The 17,547-nt window shown below is 43.6% G+C and overlaps 1 protein-coding gene across 1 annotated transcript in view; it reads left to right on the top strand.

The window, feature by feature from the left end:
* Positions 1-17,547, top strand: part of ARAP2 (ArfGAP with RhoGAP domain, ankyrin repeat and PH domain 2) — a 703,001-nt gene that overhangs the window by 16,162 nt on the left and 669,292 nt on the right. Inside the window, exon 2 of the mRNA XM_040419005.1 lies at positions 899-1,659. Within this exon, the coding sequence (XP_040274939.1) occupies positions 983-1,659 (677 nt within the window). The 5' untranslated portion in view covers positions 899-982. The remainder of the gene's footprint in view (positions 1-898; positions 1,660-17,547) is intronic.

Here is a 17,547-nt window from a genome sequence, read left to right on the forward strand (position 1 = left end):
TACAGGCTAAATTAGATTTAAATACACTGAAGTGTCCCCAAGCACTGACTCCATAGATGGACATAGCAGGGACTTCTAAGCCGTGGACTTACACTGAGGGATTCCCTCACTGTACAGCGATCTTCTGCAAAGAAATAGAGACTAAATTAGATTTAAATACACTGATTCGAGCATCGCGCTCAAACACTCGCGGTGTTCGGTCGAACTCCGCAATGTGCCCAGCATAGCGATGCTCGAGCCGAACTGGTGTTCGGCTGAGCATGCTCGCTCAACACTATCAACTATCTTTTTTAGAGGGATTTCTCAAAAAAGCTAGATTGTGCAGTATACTTTTTATTTGCATGGGATCCTATAGACAGTGTCAGGCAGTGTATGGTATACAGTGTCATGTGAAAAGAGACCAGAATAACCTGGGACACAGGTAGAACATACAGACTTCTTGCATTGCTTGCCACTGGTCAGATTCAAAACTAGGTCTTCAGTGTGCTAAGGCAACAGAACTAAACCCTGAGATCGCACTGTTGTCCAACATATCTAGACATATCTAGGGTCATTTCTTACTCTATTGTAGGGGAATATATTTATTTTCCTATTTTAGCATGCATTTTTCTGTAACATGGAATTTGCTACATTTTTACAAATATGTTGTTTCCAATTAGGGTGCAACTATACGGTCAGGTTTCCTCATTCAGTTTTGGAAGCAAAAACCAGGAATGAATTAGAAAAACTGAGGAGAAGTTATATCTGTCCTTGAGACTTTCTATTATTTTGTGATCCACTCCTTACTTTGGCTCCCAAAACTGCATGCAGAAAGCTAAATGTATGGCCATACCCATATAGTTTTCGATTTCTGCTTTTTTAATGTTTGACTTTAAAAATACCACCTTTTTGTTTCTAGGTATTGGTCTGAAATGAAAGGGCTCAGGATTTGTCAACCACAGTCTTCTACCAGTTATGCATATACTAATGTCTAATATCGATAATGGCCTCCAACGATAGAAACAGCTATCTTATTGACCAAATGTTAACTGATATTCATTTGGTAATTTATCAAACACTTTTCAGAATGTCAGGATACAAAACAGTTTCAGACTGTGCGCAACTAAATCATGAAACACTACAGGAAATGGGAGTCTCCCTTACTGGACATAGGAAGAGAATTCTCAAAAAGATACAAGAATTGGAAGAGAAATGTGGGAATCTTGAATATTTTAATAATGAAAAACAAAATACAAGTGAGGGTATTTTATCAGCTGATGAGGATGAAGACGGAACAATGCTTGGTAAAGGAGTCATTGATATAGATTCAGAACTTTATAATCTTCCAGTGGAATATAGGACAACTGCAGCAGTGGACTATGGGATGCACAACAAAACTGGTGATGGAACTTCTAGGATTTTAGAACAGAATAGGAAGGAAAAATCCTCTGAATCCTCTGGTGAAAGTTGTGATGAAACACTGGAATATACAGAACAACAGGACTCTGGAAACTTTTTTGAGTTTCGAGGACCCATGATTGAAAATGAATTGTATAAAGAAATTAATATAGATGACATGAATAAAACTCACATGAAGGCAGGTCCTACAAGATCATTCATACTAAGGAACAGACCTGTCCCAGATTTACCAGTTTCTGCCAGCACTATATCTTACAACATGTAAGTTTTATTTGTTTAGTTATATTGTTTATACAATTTAGAAAATAATCTAGCAAACACGGAACCCCAAAACATCTTAGTATAGATGATTTTATGTTAGGTTTATTTCAAACTGCAAGGGTTATATGTAGTGTTGAGCGAATCTCTTCAATCTGAATTTCAGGGAAAATTCTATTCCCCGCAAAACCAAATTTCCTTGTGCTTCGTGGTAGTAAAAATAAATAAAAAATCATACTTTCCTCATCCATTTGCTCGTGATGGGGTGGCCGCCTCCATTTTGATTGAAGATCTTGCATGAAATCCCACGCCGGCCGATGTGATGACGTCATCACAGGCCACACAAGATTTTGCGCCAGATCTTCAGTCAAGATGGTGGCAGCCACCAGCAAATCGATGCGTTAAGTATGATTTAACTTATTTTTATTTTTATTTTACACTATGTTATCACTGTCAGATGCTGCGATCAGCTATAAACGTGGCATCTGAGGGGTACAATGACGGGAAGTGGCACAATCGCCAATTCCTGTCATTGTACCGTACTCACAAAGAAATGTGCTTCGTCAGTACTGTTTTGGTAAAAGCAGCCAAATCAATTTTTTTTTTAATTTGCTCATCTCTAGTTATATGCCTGGCTTATGGGCTCATTGGCCATTTTTTAGTTAATTTTTACTCTTTATGATTTGTTATCATTGGAAAAATATATAACTAAACATATAAATTTTGTGTTTGCAATAAGTATTGGTGACTGGTGCATAAACATCATGAGTTTTCACCTGGCACAAAAAATATATATCTTTTGTGAACCAGGTTTGTAATGAGGAGTATGACCATCAAATCCTTACTACATGATTATTTTAACTACTAATCAGGCTTAGGTGGTTTGATAACCCATTCCATATAAATGTGCCTTTAGAGGTTTTCCAACTTTTGCTTATCTTTAACCCCATCCTAACACATGACCTAATAGTACGTCATGGCGGCAGGTGACTTGTCGCAATTTGACGTACTATTATTTCATGGTGATCGGGCGGCACTGATAGCTGATGTTGGCGGATTAACCACTTCTATGGGTTTTGCGGTCAGTGAGGGATTCCATTGGGACCTGCCTTCTATGGAAGCCTAGGAGATCCAGCCCCAGGCTGGGTCTCCTAGGCAACCTCTTAATGTATTACTCAGTTTAAGGCCTCATGCACATGACAGTTGTTTTTTGCGTCCGCAAATTGTGTGTCCGCAAAAGAAACTGATGCGGCATCCGTTTTTTTTGGAGGATCCGTTTTTTTCCACAGATCCCTTGTAACAAATGCCTATCCTTGTCCGCAAATGTGAAAAAAGTAGGACATTCACTATTTTTTTTGCTGAATGGAAACACGGACAATGGACGCGGAACTCAAACGGATGAACTATCAGCATTTTTTTGCTGACCCATTGAAATGAATGGGTCCCCATCCTATCCGCAAAAAAAACGGAACAGAGGCCGAGAAAATCAACTGTCGTGTGCATAAGGCCTGATACACTAACAGGCAATGCATTACAATACAGATGTATTGTAATGCATTGCAGATGGGATCAGACCCCCAAAAGTTGAAGTCCCAGAGTGGGACAGAAATTAAGATAAAAAAGAACAAAAAGTTTTTAATAATAAAAAAAAGTTTCAAGTAAAAAAAAATGCCCCTGATTTCATAATAAAAAATTGAAAAGAAAAAACACACATATTATGTATAACCACGTTCGTAACGACCGGCTCTATAAATATATCCCATCAGATAAACACCATAAAAAATAAATAAATAAAAACTGTGCCAAAAAAAGCCATATTTCTCACCTCACATTACAAAAAGTGCAACACCAAGTGATCAAAAATGCGTATGCCCCTCAAAATGGTATTAATCAAACCGTCAACTCATTCTGCAAAAAATGAGCCCCTACCTAAGGTAATCACCCAAAAAAAATATATATATATATACCTCTCAGAATATGGAGACACTAAAACATCTTTTTTTTTTTTTGCTTCAAAAATGCTATTACTGTGTTAAAATGAAATAAATAAGAAAAAGTAGACATATTAGGTATCACGGCATCTGTAACAACCAGCTCTATAAAAATATGATATGACCTAACCCCTCAGCTGAGCACTGTAAATAAAAAAAACTGTGTAAAAAGGCAGTTTTTTGTCACTTTACGGTACATCACAAAAAGTGCAACAACAAGCGATCAAAAAGGCATATGCCCCCCAAAATAGTACCAATCAAACCATCACCTCATCCCACAAAACATGAAACCCTACCTAAGACAATTGGACAAAAAATAAAAAAAAACTATGACTCTCAGACTATTGAGACAATAAAATATGATCTTTTTGTTTCAAAAATGCTATTATTGTGCTAAAGTTGAATAAATAAAAAAGTAGACATATTAGGTATAACCACATCCATAATGACCTGCTCTATAAAACTATCACATGACCTACCCCCACAGGTGAACACTGTAAAAATAAATAAAAACTGTGCCAAAACAACCGATTTTTTGGTCACCTTGCCCCATAAAGTGTAATAATGAATGATCAAAAAATCATGTCTACCCAAAAATGGTACCAATAAAAACATTGATTCGTCCTGCAAAAAACTAGCCCCTGCACAAGATGATCGGCAGAAAAATAAATATGGTGTTTAGAAAATGGAGATACAAAATATATTTTTTTTTTCAAAAATGCTATTATGTAAAACTGAAACAAACAAACAAACAAACAAACAAAGAAAATAATACATGATCTAACCTGTCAGATGAACATTGTAAAAAACTATGCTAGAACAGCCATTTTTGGTTACCTTGCCTGACAAAAAACGTAATCTAGAGCGATCAAAAATCATATGTTTTCCCCAAAATAATACCAATAAAACTGTCACCTTATCCTGTAGTTTCCAAAATGGGGTCACTTTTTAGGAGTTTCTACTGTAGGGGTGCATCAGGGGGGCTTCAAATGGGACATGGTGTCAAAAAAAACAGTCCAGCAAAATCTGCCTTCCAAAAACCATACGGCACTCCTTTTCTTCTGTGCCATGCCATGTGCACATACAGCAGTTTATGACCATATGTGGGGTGTTTCTGTAAATTGCAGAATCAGGGTGATAGATATTGAGTTTTGTTTGGCTGTTAACCCTTGATGTGTTACCCGAAAAAATTGATTAAAATGGAAAATCTGCCAAAAAGGTGAAATTCTGAAATTTCATCTCAATTTTCCTTTAATTCTTGTGGAACACCTAAAGGGTTAAAAAAGTTTGTAAAATCAGTTTTGGATTAGTGTTGACTTTGAGCGCAAATATTTTTTTTTTACTCAAAAATCGGCAATGTAATGATCGAGTTATATGCGAATATTATGTGATCAATACAGGAGTGGTTCAAAAAGGAATATATAGCACTATATTGAATATAGTGCTATATATTCGTTTTTTAAAATATTTGTCATTTTTTCCATCTGAAGTTATGTTTCCTCCCTGCTTAAGTTGCTTGTCAAGCAATTTAAGCAGGGAGGAATCATGACTTCAGATGAAAAGAAAAGACTAATATTCTAAAAAACTAATATATAGCACTATATTCAATATAGTAAAAGTGTTCCAAAGTTATTACCACATAAAGTGACACATCTCAAATTTGCAAAAAACTGCCTGGGCAGGAGGGCAAAAACTGGTAGAAGGGTTAAAGGGAACCTTTCACCATGAAAACACAAATTAATCTGCAGACAGCATGTTATAGAGCAGGAGGAGCTGAGCAGAATGATATACTATATAGTTTGTAGGGAGTGAGGAAATTCAGTAAAACTTTTATTTCATTCATTTAAATTTCTGATCGTTCTGGGCTATAAAGTCCTATCCATGACTCCATGACTGACAGCTATCTCTGTATGTAGAGTCATGGAGGGAAGGCTGTCAATCACTGATAGTCTGACCGTCTCCTCTGCTTTAAAGCTCAGAATAAGCAGGAATATAATTGGGAAAATTATAAATTGTGCTGAATCTTTTCCCATAAAACTACATATTAAACTGGTCAGCTCCACCTGCTCTATAACATGCCGCCTGTAATGAAAGGCAGGGTTTCAAACATGGTGTCCGCTCAAGAGCTGAGTAGGTTCCATAGTTGTCCAGTGACTGCTGCATTATATAGGAGACACCTGCTGGCAGTGTCCGTTATTGTTATTACCATAGCATCTGAGGGGTCATTTACTGGGAGCGGGCTGCTCCCAGTGACCAAACGGCTCTCCTGTGATGAGATTGCAGAAGCCGTTCAATAGGCTGGGTGCCTTGTAACGTTTCTCAGTCCTAGTGAGCCCTGCCTGTGGAAACACAAAAATTTTACCATAGACTGCAATGATAAACTGTTGCAGTCTATGGTATAAGCCAGGGGGCTTAAAATAAGGTTAACAATAGAAAAAAGTTTTTAAAAACATCAAAAAATCTTAAGGATTAAGAATGCAAATAACCCCATTTCCACATTTTACAAATAAAAATAAATAAGCAAGAACAATTCTAAACACCATTGGTATCATCACATAAAAATGCCTGAACTACCAAAATATAAAACTATATATCCCTTATGTTGAACACTGTAATGGCAAAAAATTTAAATATGCCAGAATTGCCCTATTTTGGTTGTCTCGCCTTCCCAAAAAATTTTGAATAAAAAGTGATCAAAAAGTCATACATACCCCAAATAGAATCAGTAAAATATTCAGGTCTCCCTGCAAAAAAGGATTCTTTAAAAGGCTTTGTAGACAAAAATATAAAAATGTTTTGGTTTCAGAATATGATGATGCAAGTTATTTTTTTATATATTTTTTTAAAGCATTAAAGCATAGCAAAACAAAAAAACAATATAAGTATGCTATTACTGTACTTCTACTGACCCACTGAATAAGGCCCCCTGCACACGAACGTGTGCTTCCTGTTGCCGTGTTGCGAACCGCATTTGCGGATCCGCAATACACGGGTGCCGTTCCGTGGGCATTCTGCATCACTGATGCCGACCCATTCACTTGAATGGGTCCGCAAATCAGGAGATGTGGAATGGAAGCACGGAACGGAACCCTACGGAAGCACTATGGAGTGCTTCCGTGGTGTTTCATCCCGTACTTCCGTTCCGCAAAAAGATATAACATGTCCTATCTTTTTGCGGAACGGCCGAATCGTGGACTCATTAAAGTGAATGGGTCTAAGATTCGCTGCGGCTGCCCCACGGACTGTGTTCGTGCATTGCGGCCCACATTTTGCGGGCCACAGCACAACCACGGGGTGCACACGTTCGTGTGCAGGGGGCCTAAAGGTAGCATGCCATTTTTACCAGCTAATACATGCTGTAAATACAAAACTAGTTAAAATAAGCTTGAACTTTTTTTTTTTCTGCTCCATTTAGAATTTTCTTTCAGCTTCTCAATACATTGTATAGGATATTAACCCCTTAACGCCCAGCACCGTACATGATTGGGCAGGTGCAGGAGCTGTGCCCGCCTGATCTGCGGCAGGGGTCCGGCAGTCACTGATAGCTGGACCCCTGCTGTATGCGCTGGCATCGGTGAAATCACCGATGCCGGCGAATTAACCCCTGCATGGCTCGTGGTTAGCGCTGACCGTGGCACGTGCGGACTTCAGACTTGTGAAGGGTGTCCATCGGGTCCCCGCGCTGCTGTGACGGGGACCCAATGGCAGGGAAGGCAGCCTGATGCGTTCCTTAGGCATTGTGGCTGCCTTCCGGGAGAGCCTGTGAAACCCAGCCCCCTGGATCTCACAGGCAAGCAGGCTGAAGTGTATTACACTGTGTAATGAATTATTGTAATGGCATCAGACTCCCAAAAGTTGAAGTCCCAGAGTGGGACAAAAAATAAAGTGAAAAAAAAGTAAAAAAGAGAAAGTTTAAAAAAAAAATTAAAGTTTCAAAAAAGAGTCCTTTTCCCAAAATAAAGTACATAAAAAAAAAGAAAATAGGGAAAAAAAGAAAAGTAGACATATTATGTATCGCTGCGTCCATATCGACGGGCTCTATAAAAATATCACATGATCTAACCCATGATCTAAAAACTGTGCTAACAAAAAACATTTTTTGTCACCTTACATCACTAAAAGTGCAACACCAAGTGATTAAAAATGTATATGCCCCCTAAAAGAGTACTCATCTAACCATCACCTCATCCCGCAGAAAATGAGCCCCTAGCTAAGACAATCGCCCAAAAAATAAGAAAACTATGGCTCTCAGACTATGGAGACACTAAAACTAAAATAAAAATAAAAGTATACATATTAGGTAATGCCACATCTGTAACAACCTGCTCTATAAAAATACCACATTACCTAACCCCTTGGGTGAACAACGTAAAAAAAAAAAAAACGGTTTAAAAAAAACAATTTTTTTATCAGCGTACATCACAAAAAGTGTAATACCAAGCAATCAAAAGTTAATATGTGCCTCAAAATAGTGCCAATCAAACCGTCATCTCATCCTGCAATAATTATACCCTACCTAAGATAATCACCTAAAAACTGAAAAAAACTATGGCTGATATCATTGTGTAAAACTTACATAAATAAAAAAAAGTATACATATTTGGTATTTCCACATCTGTAACGACCTGCTCTATAAAAATATCACATGACCTAACCCCTCAGCTGAATAACATAAAAAAATAATAATAAGACATTTTTTGTCACCTTACATCACAAAAAGTGTAATACCAAGCGATCAAAAAGTCATACGCACCCAAAACTAGAAGATCACATTAAAGCACTCAGCAGCTCTCACCTTCCCCTCCACCAACGGATGACGCACCTGGATGCGTTACAATGAATCAGGAAAAATGGAAAAATCCAGCTCAGAGATGATAAAAAAATCGTAGCTTTATTGCGGTATAAAATCGTCGACACATAGGACAAGTTCGGTCATGCGTTTCAGACCATAAACAAACAGCGGTCCCTCCTCATTACATATCGAACTTCTGACAAAACCGCACCTTATGTGCTGTTCACACAGCTGACCGTGCAATCAATCGGTCACATGATCATGGAAAACAGCACACATGGCGCAATCAAACATATCTAATCCACTTGAAAATGGAATACAGAAAATAAAATGAGATCACAAATGTTGACGGACAACCTGGACAGGTGTACAGTCAATGCACATACATTAAAAACAATGGCAAAAAAGGATATATGTGTACAGTACAGACCAAAAGTTTGGACACACCTTCTCATTCAAAGAGTTTTCTTTATTTTCATGACTATGAAGGCATCAAAACTATGAATTAACACATGTGGAATTATATACATAACAAACAAGTGAGAAACAACTGAAAATATGTCATATTCTAGGTTCTTCAAAGTAGCCACCTTTTGCTTTGATTACTGCTTTGCACACTCTTGGCATTCTCTTGATGAGCTTCAAGAGGTAGTCCCCTGAAATGGTCTTCCAACAGTCTTGAAGGAGTTCCCAGAGATGCTTAGCACTTGTTGGCCCTTTTGCCTTCACTCTGCGGTCAAGCTCACCCCAAATCATCTCGATTGGGTTCAGGTCCGGTGACTGTGGAGGCCAGGTCATCTGGCGCAGCACCCCATCACTCTCCTTCATGGTCAAATAGCCCTTACTTTCAAAGTTTTCCCAATTTTTCGGCTGACTGACTGACCTTCATTTCTTAAAGTAATGATGGCCACTCGTTTTTCTTTACTTAGCTGCTTTTTTCTTGCCATAATACAAATTCTAACAGTCTATTCAGTAGGACTATCAGCTGTGTATCCACCTGACTAGTGTTGAGCGAACAGTTCGAGCATAGTTCGGGTCCGTACCGAATTTTGGGGTGTTCGTGACACGGACCCGAACCCGAACTTTTTCGTAAAAGTTCGGGTTCGGGTTCGTCGTTCGGCATGTATTTTGGCGCATTTTGAAAGGCTGCAAAGCAGCCAATCAACATGCATCATACTACTTGCCCTAAGATGCCATCGCAGCCATGCCTACTATTGGCAAGGCTGTGATTGGCCAAGTGCAGCATGTGACTCAGCCTCTTTATAAGCTTGTGCGCACGTCGGGACGTGCTCACTCCCGATGTGAATAGAACAGGGATAGACGCAGCTGATGCTAGGGCGAGAATAGGCAGGGATAATTGAATAACTGGAAGCAAATTTCTCTCCTCCACCTGTGATTCATCTGAACAACTGCAGCTGAGCTGCTTTTTTGATAGGGATTGGCTATTTTTAGAGTGGCCAGAGTGATTTTTCCATCCACATGTACCTGGGCTGACCGCCGGCCGCCATTTTGCGACTTGTAGTGCTGCAGCAGAAGCTGCCACAGTGTGCATTCCAAAGCTCCAAACAAGTCAGACATCTACACCTGGGATTCAGACCAATAGCGATTTAGCAGCACAGTCCAAGGCTATTTTTTTTAAAGGTTGTGCAGACCATTTTGTGGCACATGTTACTGGGCTGATAGGCGGCGGCCATCTTGGGACTAGTGCTGCAGCACAATCTCTCCCAACGTCCATTAATCACTTGTAATAGTGGTCTGTGCCATAGAAATCCTACATCAGGGACTTGGGTGTGCTTGTGTCACCCCTACTAATACCAGTCCACCTGTAATCCATACAGTGAAAAGCCATAAAGTATTCCAGTGAGGGAATTTTTTTTTTATTTAAAAAAGGCCAAGTTAGTTTATCTGGCGTTCAATATACTAGATACAGTTAGGCCTGCGTTTCATACATCTGGAATTAGCAAACTAATGTGCTGGGGTTGGGAAAACATATATGTACCCATACTAGAATCTGTCAAAGAAAGCGGTACTCACATATAACAGTCATTCCATCTGTAATCCATACAGTCAAAAGACTGAAAGTATTCCAGTGAGGGAATTTTTTTTATTTAAAAAAGGCCAAGTTAGTTTATCTGGCGTTCAATATACTAGATACAGTTAGGCCTGCGTTTCATACATCTGGAATTAGCAAACTAATGTGCTGGGGTTGGGAAAACATATATGTACCCATACTAGAATCTGTCAAAGAAAGCGGTACTCACATATAACAGTCATTCCATCTGTAATCCATACAGTCAAAAGACTGAAAGTATTCCAGTGAGGGGATTTTTTTTATTTAAAAAAGGCCAAGTTAGTTTATCTGGCGTTCAATATACTAGATACAGTTAGGCCTGCGTTTCATACATCTGGAATTAGCAAACTAATGTGCTGGGGTTGGGAAAACATATATGTACCCATACTAGAATCTGTCAAAGAAAGCGGTACTCACATATAACAGTCATTCCATCTGTAATCCATACAGTCAAAAGACTGAAAGTATTCCAGTGAGGGGATTTTTTTTATTTAAAAAAGGCCAAGTTAGTTTATCTGGCGTTCAATATACTAGATACAGTTAGGCCTGCGTTTCATACATCTGGAATTAGCAAACTAATGTGCTGGGGTTGGGAAAACATATATGTACCCATACTAGAATCTGTCAAAGAAAGCGGTACTCACATATAACAGTCATTCCATCTGTAATCCATACAGTCAAAAGACTGAAAGTATTCCAGTGAGGGAATTTTTTTTATTTAAAAAAGGCCAAGTTAGTTTATCTGGCGTTTAATATACTAGATACAGTTAGGCCTGCGTTTCATACATCTGGAATTAGCAAACTAATGTGCTGGGGTTGGGAAAACATATATGTACCCTTACTAGAATCTGTCAAAGAAAGCGGTACTCACATATAACAGTCATTCCATCTGTAATCCATACAGTCAAAAGACTGAAAGTATTCCAGTGAGGGAATTTTTTTTTTATTTAAAAAAGGCCAAGTTAGTTTATCTGGCGTTCAATATACTAGATACAGTTAGGCCTGCGTTTCATACATCTGGAATTAGCAAACTAATGTGCTGGGGTTGGGAAAACATATATGTACCCATACTAGAATCTGTCAAAGAAAGCGGTACTCACATATAACAGTCATTCCATCTGTAATCCATACAGTCAAAAGACTGAAAGTATTCCAGTGAGGGAATTTTTTTTTTATTTAAAAAAGGCCAAGTTAGTTTATCTGGCGTTCAATATACTAGATACAGTTAGGCCTGCGTTTCATACATCTGGAATTAGCAAACTAATGTGCTGGGGTTGGGAAAACATATATGTACCCATACTAGAATCTGTCAAAGAAAGCGGTACTCACATATAACAGTCATTCCATCTGTAATCCATACAGTCAAAAGACTGAAAGTATTCCAGTGACGGGATTTTGCTTATAAAAAATAATATATTTCATTGTGGTGCGAGTTGAATCGCAACAATGAAGAAAAATACTATTAAGGGACGAGGACGCGGTCGTGGTGGTGTCCGTGGAGCCTCTGTTGCTGGTAGAGGACGTGGCCGTTCGGCCCCAGGCGCACACAGTAGGGAACGAACTCCCTCAACTAGCCGGCAGAATGTACCGCAATATCTCGTGGGGCCCAATGCCGCTCTTAGGATGGTAAGGCCTGAGCAGGTACAGGCATTAATCGATTGGGTGGCCGACAGTGCTTCCAGCACGTTCACCACATGGTCTTCCACCCAGTCTTCTGCGGAAAGCGCACAGGTGGCACCTGAAAACCAAGCCCATCAGTCTGTCACATCACCCCCAAGCATATCAGGGAAACGGTCTGAGCCACAAGTTATGCAGCAGTCTCTTCTTCTGTTTGAAGACTCTGCTTCCAGGCTTTCCCAGGGGCGTCCACCTAGCCCTTCCCCAGTGGAGGAAGACATACCATGCACTGACGCACAACCACTTATGTCTCCAGATGAAGAGGACATGGGAATACCACCACAGCAGAGTCACCGACTCTCTGATGATGACGAAACACAGGTGCCCACTGCCGCGTCTTTTTGCAGTGTGCAGACTGAACAGGAGGAGGTCAGGGAGGGAGACTGGGTGGAAGACGATGCAGAGGACGATGAGGTCTTAGACCCCACATGGACTGAAGGTCGTGGCGATGACTTTCACAGTTCAGAGGAAGAGGTAGTGGTGAGACCGAGACAACAGCGAAGCCAAAGAGGGAGCAGGGGGCCAAAGCAGACGAGCCGCCGCCCCCAGAGTTCGCCTGCTACTGGACATCGCCAACAGGGACCCAGCCCCACAAAGGCAGCTTCAAAGAGTTCCCTGGCATGGCACTTCTTTAAACAATGTCCTACCGACAAGACCCGAGTGACTTGCACGCTCTGCCATCAGAGCCTGAGGCGAGGCATTAACGTTCTGAACCTCAGCACAACCTGCATGACCAGGCATCTACATGCAAAGCATGAACTGCAGTGGGGTACACACCTTAAAAACCAGGCACTCGCTGAGGCTCCCCCTGCTCCCTCTACCGCTGCTGCCTCGGCTTCCGCCTCGAGAGGAATGTTGCCACCTGCCGAGCAGCAAACAGAGGATGTGCCACCGACACCACCACCACCGCCACCGTCAACTAGCGTCTCCACTATATCACACAGCAGCGTTCAGCTCTCAATATCTCAAACCTTAGAGAGGAAGCGCAAATTCCCCCCGAGTCACCCTCGAGCCCTTGGCCTGAACGCCAGCATTTCTAAACTGCTGGCCTTTGAAATGCTGTCATTCCGGCTGGTGGACACAGACAGCTTCAAACAGCTGATGGCCATGGCTGTCCCGCAGTATGTGGTTCCCAGCCGCCACTACTTCTCCAAGACAGCCGTGGTGCACTGCGCAACGCCATTTGTGGCAAGGTCCACCTAACCACAGATACGTGGACCAGTAAGCACGGCCAGGGACGCTATATCTCACTAACTGCACACTGGATGAATGTAGTGGCGGCTGGGCCCCCGGCGGACAGTTCCTTGGCGCACGTCCTTCCGCCCCCTAGGATCGCAGGGCATCATTCTCTGCCTCCTGTAGCCTCCTCCTCCTACTCGGCTTCCTCCTCCACTGCTTCCACCAGCTCATCCGGTCAGCCACACACCTTCACCACCAACTTCAGCACAGCCCGGGGTAAACGTCAGCAGGCCATTCTGAAACTCATATGTTTGGGGGACAGGCCCCACAGCGCAAAGGAGTTGTGGCGGGGTATTGAACAACAGACCGACGAGTGGTTTCTGCCGGTGGGCCTCAAGCCAGGCCTGGTGGTATGCGATAATGGGCGAAATCTCGTGGCAGCTCTGGGACTAGCCGGTTTGACGCACATCCCTTGCCTGGCGCATGTGCTGAACTTGGTGGTGCAGAGGTTCATTCACCACTACCCCAACATGTCAGAGCTGCTGCATAAAGTGCGGGCCGTCTGTGCGCGCTTCCGCCGTTCACATCCTGCCGCTGCTCGCCTGTCTGCGCTACAGCGGAACTTCGGCCTTCCCGCTCACCGCCTCATATGCGACGTGCCCACCCGGTGGAACTCCACCTTGCACATGCTGGAGAGACTGTGCAAGCAGCAGCAGGCCATAGTGGAGTTTCAGCTGCAGCACGCTCGCGTCAGTCGTACTGCCGAACAGCACCACTTCACCACCAATGATTGGGCCTCCATGCGAGACCTGTGTGCCCTGCTGCGCTGTTTCGAGTACTCCACCAACATGGCCAGTGGCGATGACACTGTTATCAGCGTTACAATACCACTTCTATGTCTCCTTGAGAAAACACTTAGGGCAATGATGTTAGAGGAGGTGGCCCAGGTGGAGGAGGAGGATGAGGGCTCGTTTCTAACACTTTCAGGCCAGTCTGTTCGAAGTGGCTCAGAGGGAGGTTTGTTTAAGCAGCAGAGGACAGGTTCACAAGTCGCCAGCCAAGGCACTGTACTGGAGGACGAGGAGGATGAGGAGGTGGAGGGGGACGAGGATGACGCAAGTTCACAGCGGGGTGGCAGCCCAGGCCCATCACTGGTGCGTGGCTGGGGGGATACGGTGGACGATGACGATACGCCTCCCACAGAGGACAGCTTGTCCTTACCCATGGGTAGCCTGGCCCACATGAGCGAATATATGCTCCAATGCCTGCGCAACGACAGCAGAGTTGCCCACGTTTTAACGTGTGCAGACTACTGGGTGGCCACCCTGCTGGATCCCCGGTATAAAGACAATGTGCCCACTTTAATTCCTGAACTGGAGCGCGACCGTAAGATGCGCGAGTACAAGCGCACGCTGATAGAGGCGCTCTTGAGAGCATTCCCACATGTCACAGGGGAACAGGTGGAAGGTGAAGGCAGAGGAGTGGCAAGAGGTCGCCAACGCAGCTGTGTCACGGCCAGCTCATCTGAGGGCAGGGTTAGCATGGCAGAAATGTGGAAAAGTTTTGTCTCCACGCCACAGCTATCTGCACCGACACCTGATACGGAACGTGTTAGCAGGAGGCAGCATTTCACTAACATGGTTGAACAGTATGTCTGCACACCCCTCCACATCCTGACGGATGGTTCGGCCCCATTCAACTACTGGGTTTCGAAATTGTCCACGTGGCCAGAGTTAGCATGTTATGCCTTGGAGGTGCTTTCCTGCCCGGCGGCCAGCGTTTTATCTGAACGCGTATTCAGCACGGCAGGGGGCGTCATTACTGACAAGCGCAGCCGCCTGTCCACAGCCAACGTGGACAAGCTGACCTTCATAAAGATGAACCAGGCATGGATCCCACAGGACCTGTCCCTCCCTTGTGCAGAGTAGTCCTTATTAACTGCCTAAAACATGTCTTGTTGTGCTACGGGCCACTTCTTTATTTGATACAAATTTTATGAAACCCACAGTTGAATGAAACTCTTCTCTGTCTGGGCGCCGGGGCCTAACCAGATGAAAGTGGCCGGTTAAACAAACGGGTGACATGAAGCCATAACCTCTGCCATGCTACCTCTGTCTTCTGTCTGGGTGCTGAGGCCTAAGTCAAATAAAGCGGTCTTCTGCTGTGCTGGGGGATATGAAGCTAATCTCTGACCTCTCTCCTCTGTCTGGGTCCAAAGGCCTAAATCACTGAAAGAGGCCTTCTCCTGTGGTGTGTGATATGATGCCAGAATATGTGCTGTGGGGCCTCTCTCCTCTTCCTGGGTGCAGGGGTCAAATAAACTAAATTGTGGCCTACTCCTGTGGTGGTTGATATGATGCCTGATTCTCTGATGTGGAACCTCTCTCCTCTGTTTGGGTGAAGGGGTCAAAGTAACTAAATGGTGGCTTCTCCTGTGGTGGCTGATATGATGCCAGAATATGTGCTGTGGGGCCTCTCTCCTCTTCCTGGGTGCAGGGGTCAAAGTAACTCAATGGTGGCTTCTCCTGTGGTGGTTAGTATGATGCCAGAATATGTGCTGTGGGGCCTCTCTCCTCTTCCTGGGTGCAGGGGTCAAAGTAACTCAATGGTGGCTTCTCCTGTGGTGGCTGATATGATGCCAGAATATGTGCTGTGGTGCCTCTCTCCTCTTCCTGGGTGCGGGGGTCAAAGTAACTCAATGGTGGCTTCTCCTGTGGTGGCTGATATGATGCCAGAATATGTGCTGTGGGGCCTCTCTCCTCTTCCTGGGTGCAGGGGTCAAAGTAACTCAATGGTGGCTTCTCCTGTGCTGATTGATATAAAGCTGATGGTTGTGCCATCTGACATGGTTGCCAGGGTCTGATTCAATGGGGGCCTACTCCTGTGGTGGGTGATCTAAATGCCTGATTCTCTGCTGTGAAACCTCTCTCCTCCGTCTGGGTGTAGGGGTCAAAGTCTTTCAAAGTCGCCTTCTCCTGTGCTGATTGATATGAAGCTGATGGTTGTGCCATCTGACATGGTTGCCGGGGTCCCATTAAATTGTGGCCTACTCCTGTGGTGGTTGATATGATGCCTGATTCTCTGATGTGGAACCTCTCTCCTCTGTTTGGGTGAAGGGGTCAAAGTAACTAAATGGTGGCTTCTCCTGTGGTGGCTGATATGATGCCAGAATATGTGCTGTGGTGCCTCTCTCCTCTTCCTGGGTGCAGGGGTCAAAGTAACTAAATGGTGGCTTCTCCTGTGGTGGTTGATATGATGCCAGAATATGTGCTGTGGTGCCTCTCTCCTCTGTCTGGGTCCAAAGGCCTAAATCACTGAAAGAGGCCTTCTCCTGTGGTGTGTGATATGATGCCTGAATATGTGCTGTGGTGCCTCTCTCCTCTTCCTGGGTGCGGGGGTCAAAGTAACTCAATGGTGGCTTCTCCTGTGGTGGCTGATATGATGCCAGAATATGTGCTGTGGTGCCTCTCTCCTCTTCCTGGGTGCGGGGGTCAAAGTAACTCAATGGTGGCTTCTCCTGTGGTGGCTGATATGATGCCAGAATATGTGCTGTGGGGCCTCTCTCCTCTTCCTGGGTGCAGGGGTCAAAGTAACTCAATGGTGGCTTCTCCTGTGGTGGTTAGTATGATGCCAGAATATGTGCTGTGGGGCCTCTCTCCTCTTCCTGGGTGCAGGGGTCAAAGTAACTCAATGGTGGCTTCTCCTGTGGTGGCTGATATGATGCCAGAATATGTGCTGTGGTGCCTCTCTCCTCTTCCTGGGTGCGGGGGTCAAAGTAACTCAATGGTGGCTTCTCCTGTGGTGGCTGATATGATGCCAGAATATGTGCTGTGGTGCCTCTCTCCTCTTCCTGGGTGCGGGGGTCAAAGTAACTCAATGGTGGCTTCTCCTGTGGTGGCTGATATGTGCTGTGGTGCCTCTCTCCTCTTCCTGGGTGCAGGGGTCAAAGTAACTAAATGGTGGCTTCTCCTGTGGTGGTTGATATGATGCCTGATTCTCTGCTGTGAAACCTCTCTCCTCCATCTGGGTGTAGGGGTCAAAGTCTTTCAAAGTCGCCTTCTCCTGTGCTGATTGATATAAAGCTGATGGTTGTGCCATCTGACATGGTTGCCAGGGTCTGATTCAATGGGGGCCTACTCCTGTGGTGGGTGATCTAAATGCCTGATTCTCTGCTGTGAAAC

The sequence above is a fragment of the Bufo bufo genome, chromosome 2 (genome assembly GCF_905171765.1).
Source record: "Bufo bufo chromosome 2, aBufBuf1.1, whole genome shotgun sequence".
NCBI lineage: Eukaryota > Metazoa > Chordata > Amphibia > Anura > Bufonidae > Bufo > Bufo bufo.